The sequence below is a fragment of the Mesoplodon bidens genome (assembly GCF_964165515.1).
Source record: "Mesoplodon bidens genome assembly, chromosome: 18".
NCBI classification, from domain to species: domain Eukaryota; kingdom Metazoa; phylum Chordata; class Mammalia; order Artiodactyla; family Ziphiidae; genus Mesoplodon; species Mesoplodon bidens.
This window is the reverse complement of record NC_138175.1, coordinates 17,673,845-17,690,566: the sequence shown is the minus strand read 5'-3', so window position 1 is coordinate 17,690,566 and position 16,722 is coordinate 17,673,845. Positions and strand designations below refer to the sequence as shown.

At 53.1% G+C, this 16,722-nt stretch overlaps 1 protein-coding gene across 1 annotated transcript in view; it reads left to right on the top strand.

Annotated features, from left to right (window-relative positions):
* WWP2 (WW domain containing E3 ubiquitin protein ligase 2) overlaps positions 1–16,722 on the top strand; it is a 147,544-nt gene that overhangs the window by 128,672 nt on the left and 2,150 nt on the right. Inside the window, exons 11-23 of the mRNA XM_081215321.1 lie at positions 3,803–3,857; positions 7,398–7,479; positions 8,096–8,224; positions 8,911–8,986; positions 9,269–9,340; positions 9,570–9,658; positions 11,548–11,707; positions 12,959–13,092; positions 13,362–13,502; positions 14,210–14,330; positions 14,669–14,773; positions 16,201–16,297; positions 16,488–16,560. Of these exons, the coding sequence (XP_081071447.1) occupies positions 3,803–3,857; positions 7,398–7,479; positions 8,096–8,224; positions 8,911–8,986; positions 9,269–9,340; positions 9,570–9,658; positions 11,548–11,707; positions 12,959–13,092; positions 13,362–13,502; positions 14,210–14,330; positions 14,669–14,773; positions 16,201–16,297; positions 16,488–16,560 (1,334 nt within the window). The remainder of the gene's footprint in view (positions 1–3,802; positions 3,858–7,397; positions 7,480–8,095; positions 8,225–8,910; positions 8,987–9,268; positions 9,341–9,569; positions 9,659–11,547; positions 11,708–12,958; positions 13,093–13,361; positions 13,503–14,209; positions 14,331–14,668; positions 14,774–16,200; positions 16,298–16,487; positions 16,561–16,722) is intronic.

Genomic DNA, 16,722 nt, shown 5'->3' with positions numbered 1-16,722 from the left:
CCCCTCCCCTCTGGGTTTGGTTTACCCCTCTTGTTTGCTATGGTGCCATGTCCTGGTTACAAGTAAGAAGAGTCGCTTTCATAGAGTTATTTTGGGGTTTGGCCTTGGCCCAGGGTTTGACTCGGAAGACTTAAGAGCTGATACTATACCATTGGCTTCCCCTCCCCCTCCTGCTGCCGCTGCTGGGCTGAAACCAGACCTCGTTCTTCTTTGCTGCCTGCAGAGAACACGAAATACAGTTCAATGTGGGAAATCAAGGGAATCCCAGATGGCAGTCTCCTGCAATTCCTTCCTGCCTCAATGCATACCTTTTTCGGTCTGGCTGTTATCGTCCCCTTATCTCTGACACGTTTCCCTCTCCTGACGCCCCAGTGTGCCGTTGTTACTTGTGATCATTGTGCATATACTTGCGCTTGGCCGCTGCAGTTTCGATTTGCCCTCTGTTTTGTGGTCCTGCTGCGGTCCACCGAGCATGCCCAGCCCAGTCGTGTGCATCTTGTAATTGTGACGGGACTCTGCTTGCAGCCTACTATACTGTTCCTGTGGCAGCTCCTCCTCCACTCCTGCCTGATCCTCCCCTGATAATCGAAGGTGTAGCCAGTGTTGGCAAGACTGAAGCAAATCATCCTGCAGCTCCTAACGTATGGACGCCAAAGTGCTATATCCAGAAACAAACAACTTGTTTCTTGCTCTGCAAAGAGCCCCTTGGATCAAATTCTCAAGCACCTGGGTTTTGTTCTGTGCCCAGTGGGTATATCCTTTAAAAAAAAAAACAAAAAGGAGCCTGCCTTTCACACTGTAACCTCTGTGCCCTTCCCAGAGCTTGTCTTGCCCTCGGCTGTATTTGCTAGACATTTTTTATTTCTGAGTTTGTATCTTAAAATATTACTGGAACTAAACGCTTTTAGTCCCTAAGGGACTTGAACTCATGTGAGCCCTCTGGCTCATGGCCTGCACCCCAGTTCTTCCAGCCCAGGGACGGTTACCAGGAAAATTATTCAACAGCATTCCTTTCTCTTCTTAATCATAAAGGAAACTGTCTTGTCTCTTAGAGTCACCTGCACATCCCAGGATCTCTTTTCTGACCGCAGTCCCCTCCCCCGCCATACCCCTTTCTCTGTGCTTTTCCAGCCGTGCTCCAGGTAACACTTGGGATCTCTCATTTCAGGGGCAGTTGTGGCAGGAGAGAAGGGGCAGTTGGTTGGCTCACTGGAGATGTGGGGTTTTTGGGTTTTGGTTTTCTGGCCAGGATATATAGCTTTTAATTTTTTGTGTCTTCTTGGCTTCTGTTCACTTCCTTTAAACATTTTTCACGTTGTACTATATACATTAGGGAAGAAATATCCAAAATAATCAAGTGCTTTGCTTTAGCTGTAAGAGGTAAAATGATTATGAGCGTCAACTTCCGCTGACCCATTTCACGTGTCGCTCGTGTTTATCAGCCTCTGGTCTCTCTCCCTTCCTGTCCGTCTCCTCTTCTCTCTGCCTCTAGGGATGAGAATGAGAGGATATCAAAGACATTTTTCAAAAAACCACCTTCATGAAAGAGAGCCAACACTGTGTGAACATTTAATTTCTGACATTAAAAAAAAAAAGGCAAAGATTAAGAAAGGGCCCTTAAACATTTTTTGTTTCTAGTTCAGTGCAGGTCACGAAGGCTGTCAGAAAAAAGACCTTTTGGTGTGTTGATTTGTAGAGTTAGGCAAGAGACGACTGTAAGCCCGCTGAAGCCCAGTTGGTACCAGTTGGGAGCTAATTTCCCAGCAGAGCTTCTGAATGCTTTGCAGATCATCCACTTACTCTGGTGGGGGAGAAAAAAGGCCTGAATCAGCCAAAAAAATTGCACCAAATGCTGCTTCTTTTAATTCCTTAGAATGACCTTTTCTGTCGCCCTTCCCTTTTGCGAGGACACTGGTCCAGCTCAATGTCACCTGCCGCCTTCTATTTGGCTTTGTTGTCTGAAGCGCGTGCATGTTTCACAAGGTAGTTCCTTCCCTTCTGTTGCCGCGTGTTTTTTGTACCCACTGTTCTTGTTATGTATTAACCACGAAAAAGGTGGAGGAGCTTGGGTTTTATGACCTGCCAACTCCCCTCACCTCACCTCTCCTCCACACACACGCCATAATAACCTCCGTGAATTGGGGAAGTTTTCTTTCAGCAGCCATCAGACAAATCGGAACAGTGGTGGGGGTCGTAAGCACACCCTCGAGGCTGAGGGCAACATGCCCTAAATCCAGGACAGCCCGGCTTCCCGCACCTTCGAGCAGTTTCCCTCTGCCTGGTTAGGAGGCCCTCTGCTGGAAGGGGGCTCCGTCCCATCGAGGAACCTATGGTTTCAAGACTGAAACGTCTTTGTTGGAACTTGCTTTGGAAGAGTCACTTGTAGCTGCCACCTCAGAAAGAAAGTTTCTCTGTCCTTTCAGTGGAGGGTGGAGGGAGGGCCGTGGAAGGGGGTTCGTTGGCAGTTGAGTTCTACCAATGTTTTCTCAAGCCGAGACTGAGCTCCATTCATCCTCCTGCCCGTGTGTGGCTCCACCGCCCCCAGACGGGGCCCGCCAGGCAGCCCGAAGTCTGCATTGAGAACTTGATCCCCCTCATGTAACAATTAAATTTTAGTAAGTGAAATAAAAATGCTTTGGCACAAAAAAAAAAAAAAAAAAAAAAAGAAGGGAAAAAAAAGGAGAGAGAGTGAGAAAGCAAGCCAGCGGGGAACAATACTTGTTTTATTTCAGTGTGAAGAGTCTTTGACAGCACCCCCGTTCCCCGCAGGCTATGAGAACTCTTGGGCCACTGCAGCCCTGCCCCAGGGACCCCGCAGCAGAGTGAGGCTGGGGGCGGGGGTTCTAATGTAAACAGCGACCCCGAAGGCCCGGAGTCAGCTCCCCCTTCTTTCTGCTGTCTCCCCTTCTCTCTCTCTCCCTCTCTCTGTCTCTCTGTCTCTGTCTCTCTCTGTCTCTGTCTCTCTCTGTCTCTCTCTGTCTCTCTCTTTGTCTCTCTCTCTGTCTCTGTCTCTCTGTCTCTCTCCCTCTCTCCCTCTCTCCCTCTCTCTCTGTCTCTGTCTCTCTCTCTCTCTCTCATCATCTCGCCCCCAGCCCCACCTCCCCAGACAGACGCACACAGAACACTGAACAACTTCAGGTTCAGGCCGGAGGAGAAGAAAGGTGCTTTGTGAAGGGAAGCAAAACATTCCTGGGGGACGTGAGGGGCCCGGGGCCTGAATGGCCCTCAGTCTGCCGCACACCGCTGCTCCCTCTCCCCGCGCGCCCAGGAGGGAGGAGGGCCCAGCCCCCAGCCAGGAAGCTCTGGGCGTGGGCAGGGCTTGTGGGAATGATTTCATTGGAAAGGCCTGCGATATTTTTTCCCCTCCCGTGTGTGGTTCTTGGAGAAAGTTGGAGGTGGTGGTGATTTCAGCCGCCTTGGCCGCCTTGAGCAGTAGCCGAGCGGCTGACGCACCGGCCGGCCGCGCTTTGCCGGGCAGCCCCGCTCCGGGCTCCCGGCCTGGCCTGGGGGCGTCCTGGCCCACCTTCCTCTGCACACCTCTCCCTCCCCCTCGCTCCACCCTCTCCACAACCCGTCTGGGCCCTCAGCGTGCAGGGTTCTTTTTTGGTTTCTCTTCTTCTTTGAAGACTTTCGAGAGGAGCAGATGCCACCTAAGGCCCCACCGTATACTCTGCAAAGTGCTAAAATGTGGAAACCAGTCCTTGGCATTTTTATTTTTATCGATTGATTTATTTTTAACCAGTGCTTTTTTTTTTTTTTTTTTTTTTTAACTTCTGTGTTCTGCTGTGTTTCTTGTGTTTAGTCTTCGGGTGCTTCCACTGACCATGACCCACTGGGCCCCCTCCCTCCCGGCTGGGGTAAGTACTGAGTTCTCCTGTGCCCTCAGCCACATCAGCGGATGCTCTGTTGTGCTCTGTCCTCTTTCCCTGCACATCTTCTCACTTCCCTGCCTCGGTTCCCCGTTTCCATTCTCTCCAGCACACCCTCTGGGGATACCCAGCTGGAGCAGTTGCAGGTGATGGAGCTGGAAGGTTGGGAAAGTAACTGAGTTCCCCTGCACCCCTATAGCACTCACCTGCCACAGCTGCAGGGGGGTGACCCTATGAGAGAAATCCCCCAGCAGCCTTGGGACTGTTGGGTTGTGGTGCTGACTTTCAAGGTGTCTCCTCAAGAATCCATCCTATTTGATGAAGGCATTTTGACACTGGCTGCTTCCCAGATGCATTTGTTTCAGGTCCGTGGCCGTCTGCTTAGACACCTTACCAAACCTTTCTTTGCAGCTGAGATGTTGGAGGACTTCAGCCTGATTTTGACTTCAGCCGCCTTTTTATTTATGATAACGGCTGTGAAAGGGGCCAGAGGGAAGCAGATAAGAGAGTTGAGTGCGGGCTGGTGATGTTATGAAAGTGCACTGTTGCTAGTTAATGATGTCGTACTGGATTCTCCTTGTCACTGGAGAACTCCAAGTCCTTGGTGTGATTTGCCAATAATGAGTTAGAGGGATGCACAACCATGACTTGGTGAGACGGCGTGCCTTATGGCTATTCTGGGAAGGAGTGGCCATGCACAAAGGGGTCATGAGAGATGGCAGGACCCAGCGCATTCTGCAGCTCCGAGCTGGGTCAGGGTTTTGTTCGGCATGTACGACAGAAGTCCCTGGGAGCTGAAGAGGGCCGTTTTTGCAGGAATTGTTGTGGGTCAGGTTTAGTTTGTTTGTTAGGCCAGCAGAAGACAGAGAATGCTGGTTTGATGGTGTTCACAGATAGTATTAAAATAGGCCGGGGTGTGCTTCCCAACAAAGACGACGAAGCTGACAATGATAGGAAAAGCATCACCTGGAAAAGTGCAGCTTTTGAACTGGATCCTCTCCATCTCTCCATACAGACACAGCTACTCCCTGGTAGTAATTTACAGGGTTGCATCAACCCCTGTGGCCCGGCAGGGTATCAGTTAGTCGACTACCACTGCGCGCCAGGGCACTTGGAAAGGCCTCCTAGCCCTCCTAAAGGAAAATCTCAGACAGCGAGGCCTCCACACAGTTCTTGGCTTTTCAGCGGGGGAATCCCTTAGGCACACAGCTGATCCACCCAGCTCCCTGAACCGATGAAAGGTCATTGTTCACTGTTGTCTCAGAGATGGGCAGCAAGTCAAATGTGAGGGGGTCAAACATAGGATCCCTGGCTGGGCAGGGGAAGACTCATCCGATGAAATAAGAATCTGTAAGGCTATCTGGCAGACCCTGTGAACTAGAGCAGGGGACCCAGAATTGTTCCTGGATCTGTAGAGTCCAGTGGTTTATTTCTGTACCACTTCTGCTAAACTATGGTCACCAAGGAAGAGCAGCTTATAGGGTCTCGAAAACAGCTCCTAGAAGCCAGGCGTGAAATATTTGAGATGGGAATAGGAGCCGTGGTTGGAGTCAGTGCTGTTTACAAATGATCAGGAGAACACACGAGACTGTAATGATTCGAAACTGAGAGGAAAAGAACATCTGGCCGAGGGCCAGGGAACCTTCCTGATCAAATCCTTTGGGCTTTGTGTTAGCTTCCCCAGGGCTGTGGCAGGGTCATCTCCCCAAGGGGAGTTAAGATTGAACAGAAAGTATAGCAAAACCAAAGGAGAGTTGCATTTAGTGCAAGCCTGCTGTGAAGTCTTCTGTGCTCAGTCCTGGGTCCCTTTCTGCTCCTCTAGGAGAGATCCCACATTTTCCCTGAGCACCGACCCAGGGGTCAGAGCACGTGAGGTTTGAGATCCACATCGTCTCAGCTGCTCTGACCCTGGGCATGTGACTGAATGCTCCCGAGTCCATTTCTTCCTAAATGGGGTCAAGCTAGATGTCACCTAAGGACTTTCTCAGCTCCCAGACTACGACCTTGCATGCAGCAAGGTGGTTCCAGTGGGCCATGAAAGGCCTCCATGCAGCAACAAGGGCACTTCCCGGCTGGACAGATCCACCCGCCTCGGCTTTGGCCCTTGGGAGAGAGCACGCGGGAGGATCTAGTTCAAAGCAGAAGCTTCCGGGCTGGGAGCGGCTCCTTCTTCCCCTCAGAACCCTGTTGGGAAGCTGGTCTTCTGTGGGACGGTCCCACAGGCTGTTCTGAGGTGATGGTAGCTCTGTAGCAATCCCAGTCACCTTCTTTTCGTTCTTTCAAGTCTCTTGTTTTTGAAATTTCCATCAAGTAGTGGATACCAGGTAAGTCAGACAGAGACCAGGACCATGGGTTGATACTGTGAACATTGCAGCCTGCTACTCAAGGGGAGGGGGCTGGGCTCTCTAGTTCTGTGCCTTTTTCAGCTTTTGGTTTCCCTGTAGCTTCTGGAACTGATTATTTTTATTTCTTTAATTCCTCCCTGTCATCGTAAAAGAGGGAGGGCCATGAGCATTGTTTGTTTTCAGGACAGAAACAGGTTTGAAAGCCCAGGAACTTTGAGCTGGGAAAGGTGACCGCTCTTGGTTTCGGAGTCTTGCTCCAGTCTTGCCTGCCATCCACCTGGAGCTGATGGGCGCCCCTTTCAATCCCTCTTAAAGACCAGAATCACCAGCTGCAGTTGAGTTTGCCCCTGGAGCCCAGAGCTTCTCCCTCAAACAACTCAGCGCCATTGTTAGTACACCAGTAAAAGGGCAAGAGGGTAAATGTTGTCCAGAGAATAGAAAGTATGTCTGAGCTCCCCAAACACTGCCCCATCTCGAAGCACACACTTAGGTATAAGACCAAGATGGCACTCTAAGTGCCCACAACCCCAGCTGTCTCTTGGCATGTGTGCAACATAGAGGTTTTGCTGCGATGCAGGAGTTTGAGAACAAAACTTTGCCTTTAAGCAGGGGGGTACGTAGACCCTGTGGTGCAGAGCGCTGATCAGAGAGGGATGAAGGAAAATGCAGCCACCCCACAGTGACCCTGCCTGTGGGACAGGGGCACCTGGGTCGGCTGCATCCAGTGGATAGAGGGGCTGCAGAACCAGAGAGCAGCCGTGATGGACTGGGGTGGGGACTAGGATCCAGGGGAGGCTGGACTGTGCCTCCACTTTGCACACAGCTGGATGCAATTATGCCTCTGGTTTCAGCTGGGCTGCCCCCCCTCCGTGTTCTCCGCTCCGTGTTGCCACACCGCCCCCTTGCCTCCAGCAAATCAACCAACCAAAGATGGTGTTTGATCTGGAGTTGAAAATGTGTATATCCCTCCCCTCCTCCCCAGTAGGGAAAGATTCTCTTTGTCCTTTTTGCCAGTGACAGATGTGAGTGAGCCAGGCTCGCACTGGTTAAACTTCTCTAACAGGTTAGGAACAGGGGTAGAAATTCAGACCCAGCGCCCAGGAGGTGGGAGCCAGAGGGGAGAGGACATGGGCTGAAGACATGTCAATCTGAGAGTCCGCTTTTCCTTCTTCTCCCCTGACAGAGAAGAGACAGGACAACGGACGGGTGTATTACGTGAACCATAACACACGCACTACCCAGTGGGAGGACCCTCGGACCCAGGGGTAAGGACTCAGGCCGGGAGGGGTCTGGGCTGGGCCCTGTGCACCTCCAGTACGGGCCCGGTGGCCTTGGACTGCATTTGTCCTCCACGGCCGATGTTCTGGGCACTTCGGCCACACACAGGTGCCCTGAGACCCTCATGATATGTTGTTGGCCCAGTGAGAGCTTGAAAGTGGCACCTTAAGTTGGCCTTCCTCATGGATACAGAGTGGCCTGGCTGGCGGGTGCTGCTGGTCTCTGTGCCAATTGTGCAGGATTCCGATGATGTGATTTCAGAAGGGTTGAGAGCCCTGCCCCAACACTGTCAACTCCCCACCCCCAGAAGCTAGTCTGGGATGGAGCACTGGGTGCCTTGGGATTGCTGGTGCCCGCTCAGGCCACGGCCATCCACCCAGGGCTGGTTCTTTGGCCCTGGGACAGTGGATGACCTCTCTCTGCTGCAGAACCATCCTCAGGACTTGGGTATTGCCAAGCACATTTCCTCAAGGCCCACCCTCAAGGGCTGTGCAGGGCCTGGGTAAAAACAGAGAAAGCAGCACTTCAGGGACCCCAGCCTCCTTAGCATGGAGGCCCAGAAGGTGAGGCCAGCCCTTAGCCCCTCTCTTCCCATGTTTCCAGGATGATCCAGGAACCAGCTCTGCCCCCAGGGTGGGAGATGAAGTACACCAGCGAGGGGGTGCGTTACTTCGTGGACCACAATACCCGCACCACCACCTTTAAGGATCCTCGCCCAGGGTTTGAGTCTGGGTAAGGACTTTGCACAGGTGACATCACTCTTAGCACAGGCCTGGTATAGCTGCTCTTACTGCCCTCTAGTGGCCAGTTTTGATGTCACACTAGTGGGGATGTGGAGGGAAGGGGCTACCGTATTTACTCAGAATAACACTGGTGGTCTTTCTCTAAAAGCAAGAGGTCTGGCTTTCTTTTTTAAAAATAAATTTATTTATTTATGGCTGCATTGGGTCTTCATTGCTGCACGCGGGCTTTCTCTAGTTGCGGCGAGCGGGGGCTACTCTTTGTTGCGGAGCATGGGCTCTATCTAGGTGCACAGGCTTCAGTAGTCGTGGCACATGGGCTCAGTAGTTGTGGCTTGCAGGCTCTGGAGCACAGGCTCAGTAGTTGTGGCACACGGGCTTAGTTGCTCTGTGGCATGTGGGATTTTCCCGGACCAGAGCTCGAACCCGTGTCCCCTGCCTTGGCAGGCGGATTCTTAACCACTGCGCCACCAGGGAAGTCCCTCTGGCTTTATCTCTAGTTTTTCTTTTTAATCTTCAAATCTTCAGAAGATCTTAATGGCAGTCACTTTCTTTATTTTACGCCTTACTTTACTCGTCTTTAAATTAACATAGCATCAGCTTTCCTTAGGACTAACAAGATGCGTTGCTAATTTTTGAGAAATCACATGGATTCCAGAACATCTTTGCTCTTCCCAGGACGAAGCAAGGTTCCCCTGGTGCCTATGACCGAAGTTTTCGGTGGAAGTATCACCAGTTCCGTTTCCTCTGCCATGTGAGTTCTGGTACTGGGACCTCCCCCGGAGATCGGGGTTGTAGAGTTATCTCAGCACAACTTTCTAGCCCAGCAGCAGGCATTGGAATGCCTGTGTCTTAGGTGGGAGCAGGTCACTTGTCTCACCTCGAGCAGTTTTGTGACGTTATCTCTAGGAAGCCAGCCAAGTTCTCTCCCCAAGCCCAGGGGGATGGGGAAGCCTGTTCAGACAGACAGGTGACCAGACTGAACAGTTACCACCAAGACCCCAATTTGAGGTTTGTTTTTTCCTTTTCTTATCAGTCAAATGCTCTCCCCAGCCATGTGAAGATCAGCGTTTCCAGGCAGACACTTTTTGAGGATTCTTTCCAACAGGTTAGAGAATAATCACCGTGTCTAAGACCAGGGGCAGGCAGGAGGTCCCTTCCCGCTACCCTGTCTTCTATCATGTAGCCTGTTAAGCCCACATGGTAGGGTTCTCAAGGCGTGGGCTTTGGTGACCGGTATCTGCCGAAGAGCAGGCCTGGGAGTCCCCAGTCCCCCACCCCCCAGCCTGCCATGGAAGGGAGAGTGGCAGGCTGGCCACGATCTTCTGTCTCCCCAGATCATGAACATGAAGCCCTATGACCTGCGCCGCCGGCTCTACATCATCATGCGCGGCGAGGAGGGCCTGGACTATGGAGGCATTGCCAGGTGAGCTGGGAGCCCTGGAAGGCTGTGCTGCACCCCGCTTCCCCAGGCTACAGGGCCCACGCCCCGAAAGCTGCCTGCTTCTTGCTCAGAGTGTTGCCAGATCTGCATCTTCAGGAGTGGGCAGGGGTGTGGCCAGTCCAAAGGGGCGCTGGAGCTGGGTCCAGGGGTCCCCTGCTGGGCTAGGTATTAATCCTTTAGTTTTTGGGTCATAGGAAGGCTAGGGGGCTTCTGGGGGAGGGGCTCAGGACAGTGGTTCTTTACCAACCAACCTGTCATTATTTCTGGCTACACCAGTGTCAGTAGCTAAATATCAGTGTTAAGTGGTTGTCCAGTAGAATCGACCCTGGGCTTCACTTCGTCTTGAGGCAGCCGGGGCGTGTTAAGTCAGCTGTCTTGGTGTATACCTGGCATGTATAAGCTGTGTCACAATCCAAAGGGCATTGATCAGTACTCAGCTGCGTGTCATGTGCACAGGGTCAATAAGTTAAAATAGCTGATATAACCCTAAAAAGAGCTCAAAGCATTGTCTTGCCCTTACCCCAGCCCACCTACAAAAGTTAACAGACTCTGGCAAAATGTTGCCTTGGACGATGGGGCACAAGGGCCCCGGCAGAGAGAAGGAGCATCTTGGCCTGCGGTGACTGCTCAGCTTGCTGACCTCTCATGGTGTGGGGACGTCTTCTCACTTGGTGTTGGGTTAACTTGCTTCTGGTCCTCTGTGTGCTGGTGGCGTTGCCCTCTGTGTTGGCACCCATGGATCGATTGCTCTTTTTTCCGTGGTGACCGTGGTGACCGTGGTGACCTCCTCTCTAGGCTCTGCTTGGTGGTGTGGCTCCCGCCCCGTGTGTGTCTGTCTCTCTGTGTCCTGCCAGTGGTTTTACCCTATGGTAGGTTACGTCATGCTGTTCTACCACAGGGTAGAACCACGGACAGGATACCGGGGCACCCTCTGCATCGAAGGACTCCTCGTCTGCCTGGCCACAAACAGCCCAGCAGCCAGGGACTGGCCCGCTTGGGACGTCCCCCTGCTGGTTTAGCTCAAGCCCCAAAGGACTCTGAATTCTGGCTTGAGGCTTGTACCTTAGGGAGCAAAGAGATGCTAAGGCGTGGGCATTGGTTCAGATGAATGCGTGGACATATGGGGAAGGGTGTGGTTGATGGGGTCTGGGGTGAGGGGATGGCAAAGTGCAAGGGCAGTGAGATACCTGCGTGGTAGCTGGTGGGAGTGAAGTGTAGACATTGCATTGGTTACAGAGTTTTCATGCAGAAGGAGTTAGGAACGTATTACCTCGTATTCACATTATGCTGCCTACTCAGGTAGGGTGGAAGCAGGGTGCCTGCTGTTCATACAGCACCTTTGCAAGATTTAGAAAAAGGTGCCCTTTGTCAAGACACTTCTGTGTTGGAATATGGCCGAGATATACTGGTTTTATCAGAAAAAAGGCAGCTTGACTGCTATTTGCAGGAAAATTGTTGTGATAAATATACAGATCTATGATACTGTAACATCGTGTTGTTGTGCAGTGCACAGCCTACACAACTGTGCATAGTGGCTCAGGGTGCAAGGAGCTCCTTTGCCATTGGGCGCTCTGGATAACAGATGGAAAGTCCTGGAATGCAGCACCTGGAGCCAGCATGCAGGCACGCAGGTTTTCCTGAGCGTCATCGTCAAGTGCAGTTGTTCTGGTTCACCCTAGGTCTGACCCTGCCCCGTTCACTGACCAGCTGTTCACAGAGGTTAGCCCAGCTGCTGATCCCAGTGGGGCTGCCTCCCCAGGACGCATGTCTCCAGACTAGGTGAAACAGGACAGCACAGGAGAGTCACACCTCCAGAACAGGTGTGCAGGGAGGGACCCATTAGTTCCGTTTTTGTCTCTCTTCTCTCACAGAGAGTGGTTTTTCCTCCTGTCCCACGAGGTGCTCAACCCCATGTACTGTTTATTTGAATACGCCGGGAAGAACAATTACTGCCTGCAGATCAACCCCGCCTCCTCCATCAACCCCGACCACCTCACCTACTTCCGCTTTATTGGCAGATTCATTGCCATGGTAAGATTCGCTGCCGCGAGCCCTCCAGGGAGGGTGGCGACCCTATACACCACCAGCAGCGGCTGCAGCCTGGCACCCCCCTCTCTGAGCCCCACCCTCGTCCTTTTACAGAACTACTCACTAAAGATGCAAAAAGCTAGCGAGAGTTCTGGAAATAGTTCAGAGCTCTCTCAGTGGCCACCCCAGGGCGCTGAGAAGGTTTTCGTGTTGATTTGTGTAGGATTTGGCAAGTGAAAGCCCAGGGTCCCTGGATCAAAGTCTTCACTTAACATTCAGCACTTGCCCTGTTGAGGGTGGGGCATGACGGGCACGGCCCACCTGCTGCCTGTCTCTGGGTGTTGCCACAAGCTGGGTGGCAGCATTTGGGAATGTCCAACTGAGACTCGGGCCTTCTGGAAGGGGATTTGGAATCTACACTAGCTGAGAATAGAACCCTAGTAGACTGGTTGGTGCAAGATGTAGGAGGCATCTGTCAGGAGGGGGGCAATGTAGGGAGGGGGGAGTTAGGTATTTGTATTTATGTAGAAATAGGAGCACAGTGTGAATATTGTTGAGTGTCCTGTTGAGTGTCTCTTGAGCATCAAGAACCAGGATGGAGATGGGAGCCCGTGAGGGCCTCGGTCCCGCTGCCACATTTGATAGTTCAAGAGGTTTCACTGCTAGCTTTCCTTCACTTCTTCCCCTGACTTCCCGAGTGAGTGTCTGCCCCACTTCCCTCTCAGGAGGACCCAAGAGCCCATGACTAAATATGTCCCTTCCCTTTGTCTGGAAGTTCTTGGCCAAGGTGCTGGGCTCAGGAAGTGGGCACATTCTTCCCCGGTCTAGAGACCCGCCTGGCCCTGCAGCGGACAGGACAGACCAGTAAAACCCTAGACTATTACTCACCACTGGCCCGCCAGCAGCTGCGTCTGCATTATTTTTGGCTGCCTCTGCTGCCCAGCTCAGAGCAGCAGTGAGTCAGGGCCGCCACCTGGAGCTGTGCTGAATGAGTCGTCTCTGTGCGCCTGGGGGGCAGATCTCTGCTAGAGCAGGGAGCCGGCAGGCAGGTAGTGGGCCGGAGGTGGGTTCCTGAGCAGCCAGCTCTGCTCATCTCCGAGGTCTGCAGGCGGGACCAAGAGTGCTGCAGATGTTCCCTTCAGGCCCCTGGGGCAGCCGGATGCTCAGGAGGGCAGGGAGCAGTAGCTGGGCAGTAGCTGATATGGGGCATCCTAGGAAAACCAGATCTCTCTGCCATGTCTCTGCCTTCCTCAGGCTCTGTACCATGGAAAGTTCATCGATACAGGCTTCACCCTCCCTTTCTACAAGCGGATGCTAAACAAGAGACCAACCCTGAAAGACCTGGAATCCATCGACCCCGAATTCTACAAATCTATCATCTGGATCAAGTGAGTCCCCTCTATCGCCCTGTGCTGGGAGAAGAGGGAGTCTCAGGGTGGGTAGTAGTGCGGGTGGATGCACAGCTTCTAGGTCCCCCTGCAGGGCCACTCTGGAATTCTCTCCTTGCATCAGGGAGATGTCCCGTGACGCCTTTCTGGGTTCTAGGCCACCTGTGAGTCCTCGCGTCCCACGGGCACTAAAAGTGAGTGACGGAGCAGGAGGGAGGGAAGACCCTTCTAAGACAGACATCTTCCCTCTTGGTCTCTCGTGCCCCCAGAGAGAACAATCTGGAAGAGTGCGGCCTAGAGCTGTACTTCATCCAGGACATGGAGATCCTGGGCAAGGTGACAACCCATGAGCTGAAGGAAGGTGGTGAGAGCATCCGAGTGACAGAGGAGAACAAGGAAGAGTACATCATGTGAGTGTCAAGCGCTGGGGAGCCAGGGGCCTGGAGAAAGGGGAGCAGAGACACAGCTGGCTGCAGAGAAAGGGTCTCCCGCTCTTATCCCGGGGCACCCTCTTCAGCCAGGCCCCCACGCCTGGTCCCTGGGTCACCAGGGATGGAAAGAACCTCTCACTTTGCACTGACCTTAGATGGCTGCCGTGGCCAGTCACGTGCTGACCAGAGCCGGGGCAGCCAGAGCCCGAGGCCCTCTGTGCCAGCTCCCGGGTGCTCTTCGTTCCCGGGTGGTAGACTTCAAGACCGCAAGGCTGAATTTCTTTGAAGAGGCATAAAGCTTCGACGCATCCCCCTTCTTTCTCCTAACTCAAAGGGTGTCTGTGTCCTGCCCGCTTAAGCCCACTATCGCACGTGAGATTGTGCGTGAATGTGCCCATTACTTCAGGTCCCTTGGTCTCGTCTTTTAACCTCCACTCGTCTGAGGTTCAGTCAGCAGTGGTGAGAGGAGCCGAAGGGGGGTGATTTCAAAGGGTCAAGTGTCTCCGGGTTACTCTGAGGTTTTAAAGGCCGTGCTCTCGGGGCCGGCCGCAGCCTGGGAGTCCCGCCTGCCCGAGGTCAACTCTCCGCTGCCTCCTTGCTGCCAATAACAGCCCCCTGGCAGGCCCTGGCGGTGGCCTCCTGGGCAGTGGATCTCGGGCTCCTCCGACGGCCGATCTTGGTTTCAGGCTGCTGACTGACTGGCGCTTCACCCGAGGCGTGGAAGAGCAGACCAAGGCCTTCCTGGATGGCTTCAACGAGGTGGCCCCCCTGGAGTGGTTGCGCTACTTTGATGAGAAAGAGCTGGAGGTGAGGGCTGAGGTCGCTGGGACCCTGAACCCCTGCCCCTGGGGCTGTCCTGCGTTTTGATAGCCTCGCCGCGCACCCACAGCGACTCACCAGTAAAGCCCCGCGCTCTCTCAGGACGGTGGCAGCGGGCGAATAACATTGATTTGGGTCTCGCACCTGCCCTCACCTGGGCCCTTGTCTGCGGGGGGGTCCACGTGTTACCCATACTATTAAAACTGCCCACAGAAATAGTTGAAGATCTGTGGGATGCTTTCATCTGCCAGGGAGTGGATGAGGCACGGCGCACCATGGGGAAAGGGCTGGCGCCGGGCGCCTGACACCCTCTCTGTCCACCGCAGCTGATGCTGTGCGGCATGCAGGAGATAGACATGAGCGACTGGCAGAAGAACACTATCTATCGGCACTATACCAAGAACAGCAAGCAGATCCAGTGGTTCTGGCAGGTGGGTATTGGGTCTGGCCCCTGCAGTCAGGGTGGGGGTCTGGGCAGGGATGTTTGAGCAGTCCCTGCAGAAAGCGAGACCTGATTCGACCCCAAGCTTGAGGACGCTTGCGTTATCACCTCCCTCATCTTTGACACTCTCCTCACCTCCCCCAACTTGCAAAAGGAGATGAAAAACCCAACCTTGGGACAAAAAGGAGCTGTTGCAGCTGGGTCATGGCCACTGCATTTGACAGGAGTGTCAGCGGTGGGCCAGCTCCCAATGTTGGTGTGTGTGTGTGGACGGGGGTTGGTTTAGGCAGGAGGGAGAGCTCTCGTGGGTCGCGTGGTCTCCTTCCAGCCAGGTGGGGTGGGAAAGCCTGGGTGTGCTCCAGAAAAACTGAAAGAGCTTGATGTCCTGGATACAGTGAATCGATTCCTTTATATGAGTGGGTCTTGTCGTTGTTGTCCTTTTGAAGTATAGCGTACATAAAAAAGAATGAGCGTATATAGGTTTTCTATGGAGGTAAAATTCACATACCATGAAAGTTCACCATGTTAATTTAAGCATTTTAAGGTATACAGTTCAGTGGCTTTTACAGTGGCTTTTGACAACGTTGTGGAACCATCACCATTATCGAATTCCAGCACATTTCATCTCCCTTAAAAAGAAACCTCATACAGGGAATTCCCTGGCAGTCCAGTGGTTAGGACTCCAAGCTCTCACTGCCGAGGGCCCAGATGAGGGCTTGGTTCAATCCTTGGTTGGGGAACTAAGATCCCACAAGCCATGCAGTGCAGCCAAAAAAAAAGAAAAGAAAAGAAACGAACCTCATATCTATTAAGCAGTCAGTCTCATCCTTAGTATTTTTTTTAAATTAATTAATTAATTATTTTTTGGCTGCGTTGGGTCTGTTGCTGCGCGCCGGCTTTCTCTAGTTGCAGTGAGTGGGGGCTACTCTTTGTTGTGGTGTGCGGTCTTCTCTTGTTGTGGAGCACGGGCTCTAGGCGCACGGGCTTCAGAGTTATGGTGAGTGGACTCAGTAGTTGTGGCACACGGGCTTAGCTGCTCCATGGCATGTGGCATCCTCCCGGACCAGGACTCGCACCCATGTCCCCTGCATTGGCAGGCGGATTCTTAACCACTGAGCCACCAGGGAAGACCCTTAGTGTGTTTTTAAAAGACGAATTTGCATGGGAAGGAGACTACCTGGCCTGAGGTGTCCCCGAGACCAAGAGATGTCACATAGATTGGTGGGAACGGTCCATAAGCACAGCCTCTTAGAGCAGCTTTGGGGTTTCCCAGGTACTGGCTGTCACCTTCCCACCCAGCCTGGGCTCCATGTTCTCAGCCCTAAAGAGGGGCCCTGGCTGACTGGAGAGTTACAGGTCAAGGTGAAGTGCTGGGCCATGGGGGCCCTGACTCTGCCTTGCCTTGCGGGCTTCCAGGTGGTGAAGGAGATGGACAATGAGAAGAGAATCCGGCTGCTGCAGTTTGTCACTGGGACCTGCCGCCTGCCTGTTGGGGGATTTACCGAACTCATTGGTATGTTTTCCCTTGCCCTGCTCTCACCCTTGGGTGGAGGTAAGGACAGCTCAAAGTGGGAGCAGGACCTAGTGTCTTCCTGGAAGCAAGTCAGGGGAAGGTGGCTGAGCCATCTGTGGTGGAGTCGGAGGGTCCTGCCTTAGGAAGGGACCATACTGTTATATACAATGTGTTTTTCTTTGGGGAACAGGTAGCAATGGACCACAGAAGTTTTGCATTGACAAGGTTGGCAAGGAAACCTGGCTGCCCAGAAGCCACACCTGGTGAGTGTGCTGGTTTTTGTGGGAGGTGGCCAGAACCTGAGACCCGATGAGCCAGTGAGGGCAGCCCTGTGGGCAAGGTGGCTTCAGGGCCTTGACCCGGGCAACTTGTGTGTAGTTCTGGGGTTTGGGGAGGAGGGTCTCCTGGGCCTGGGCCTCTGATCT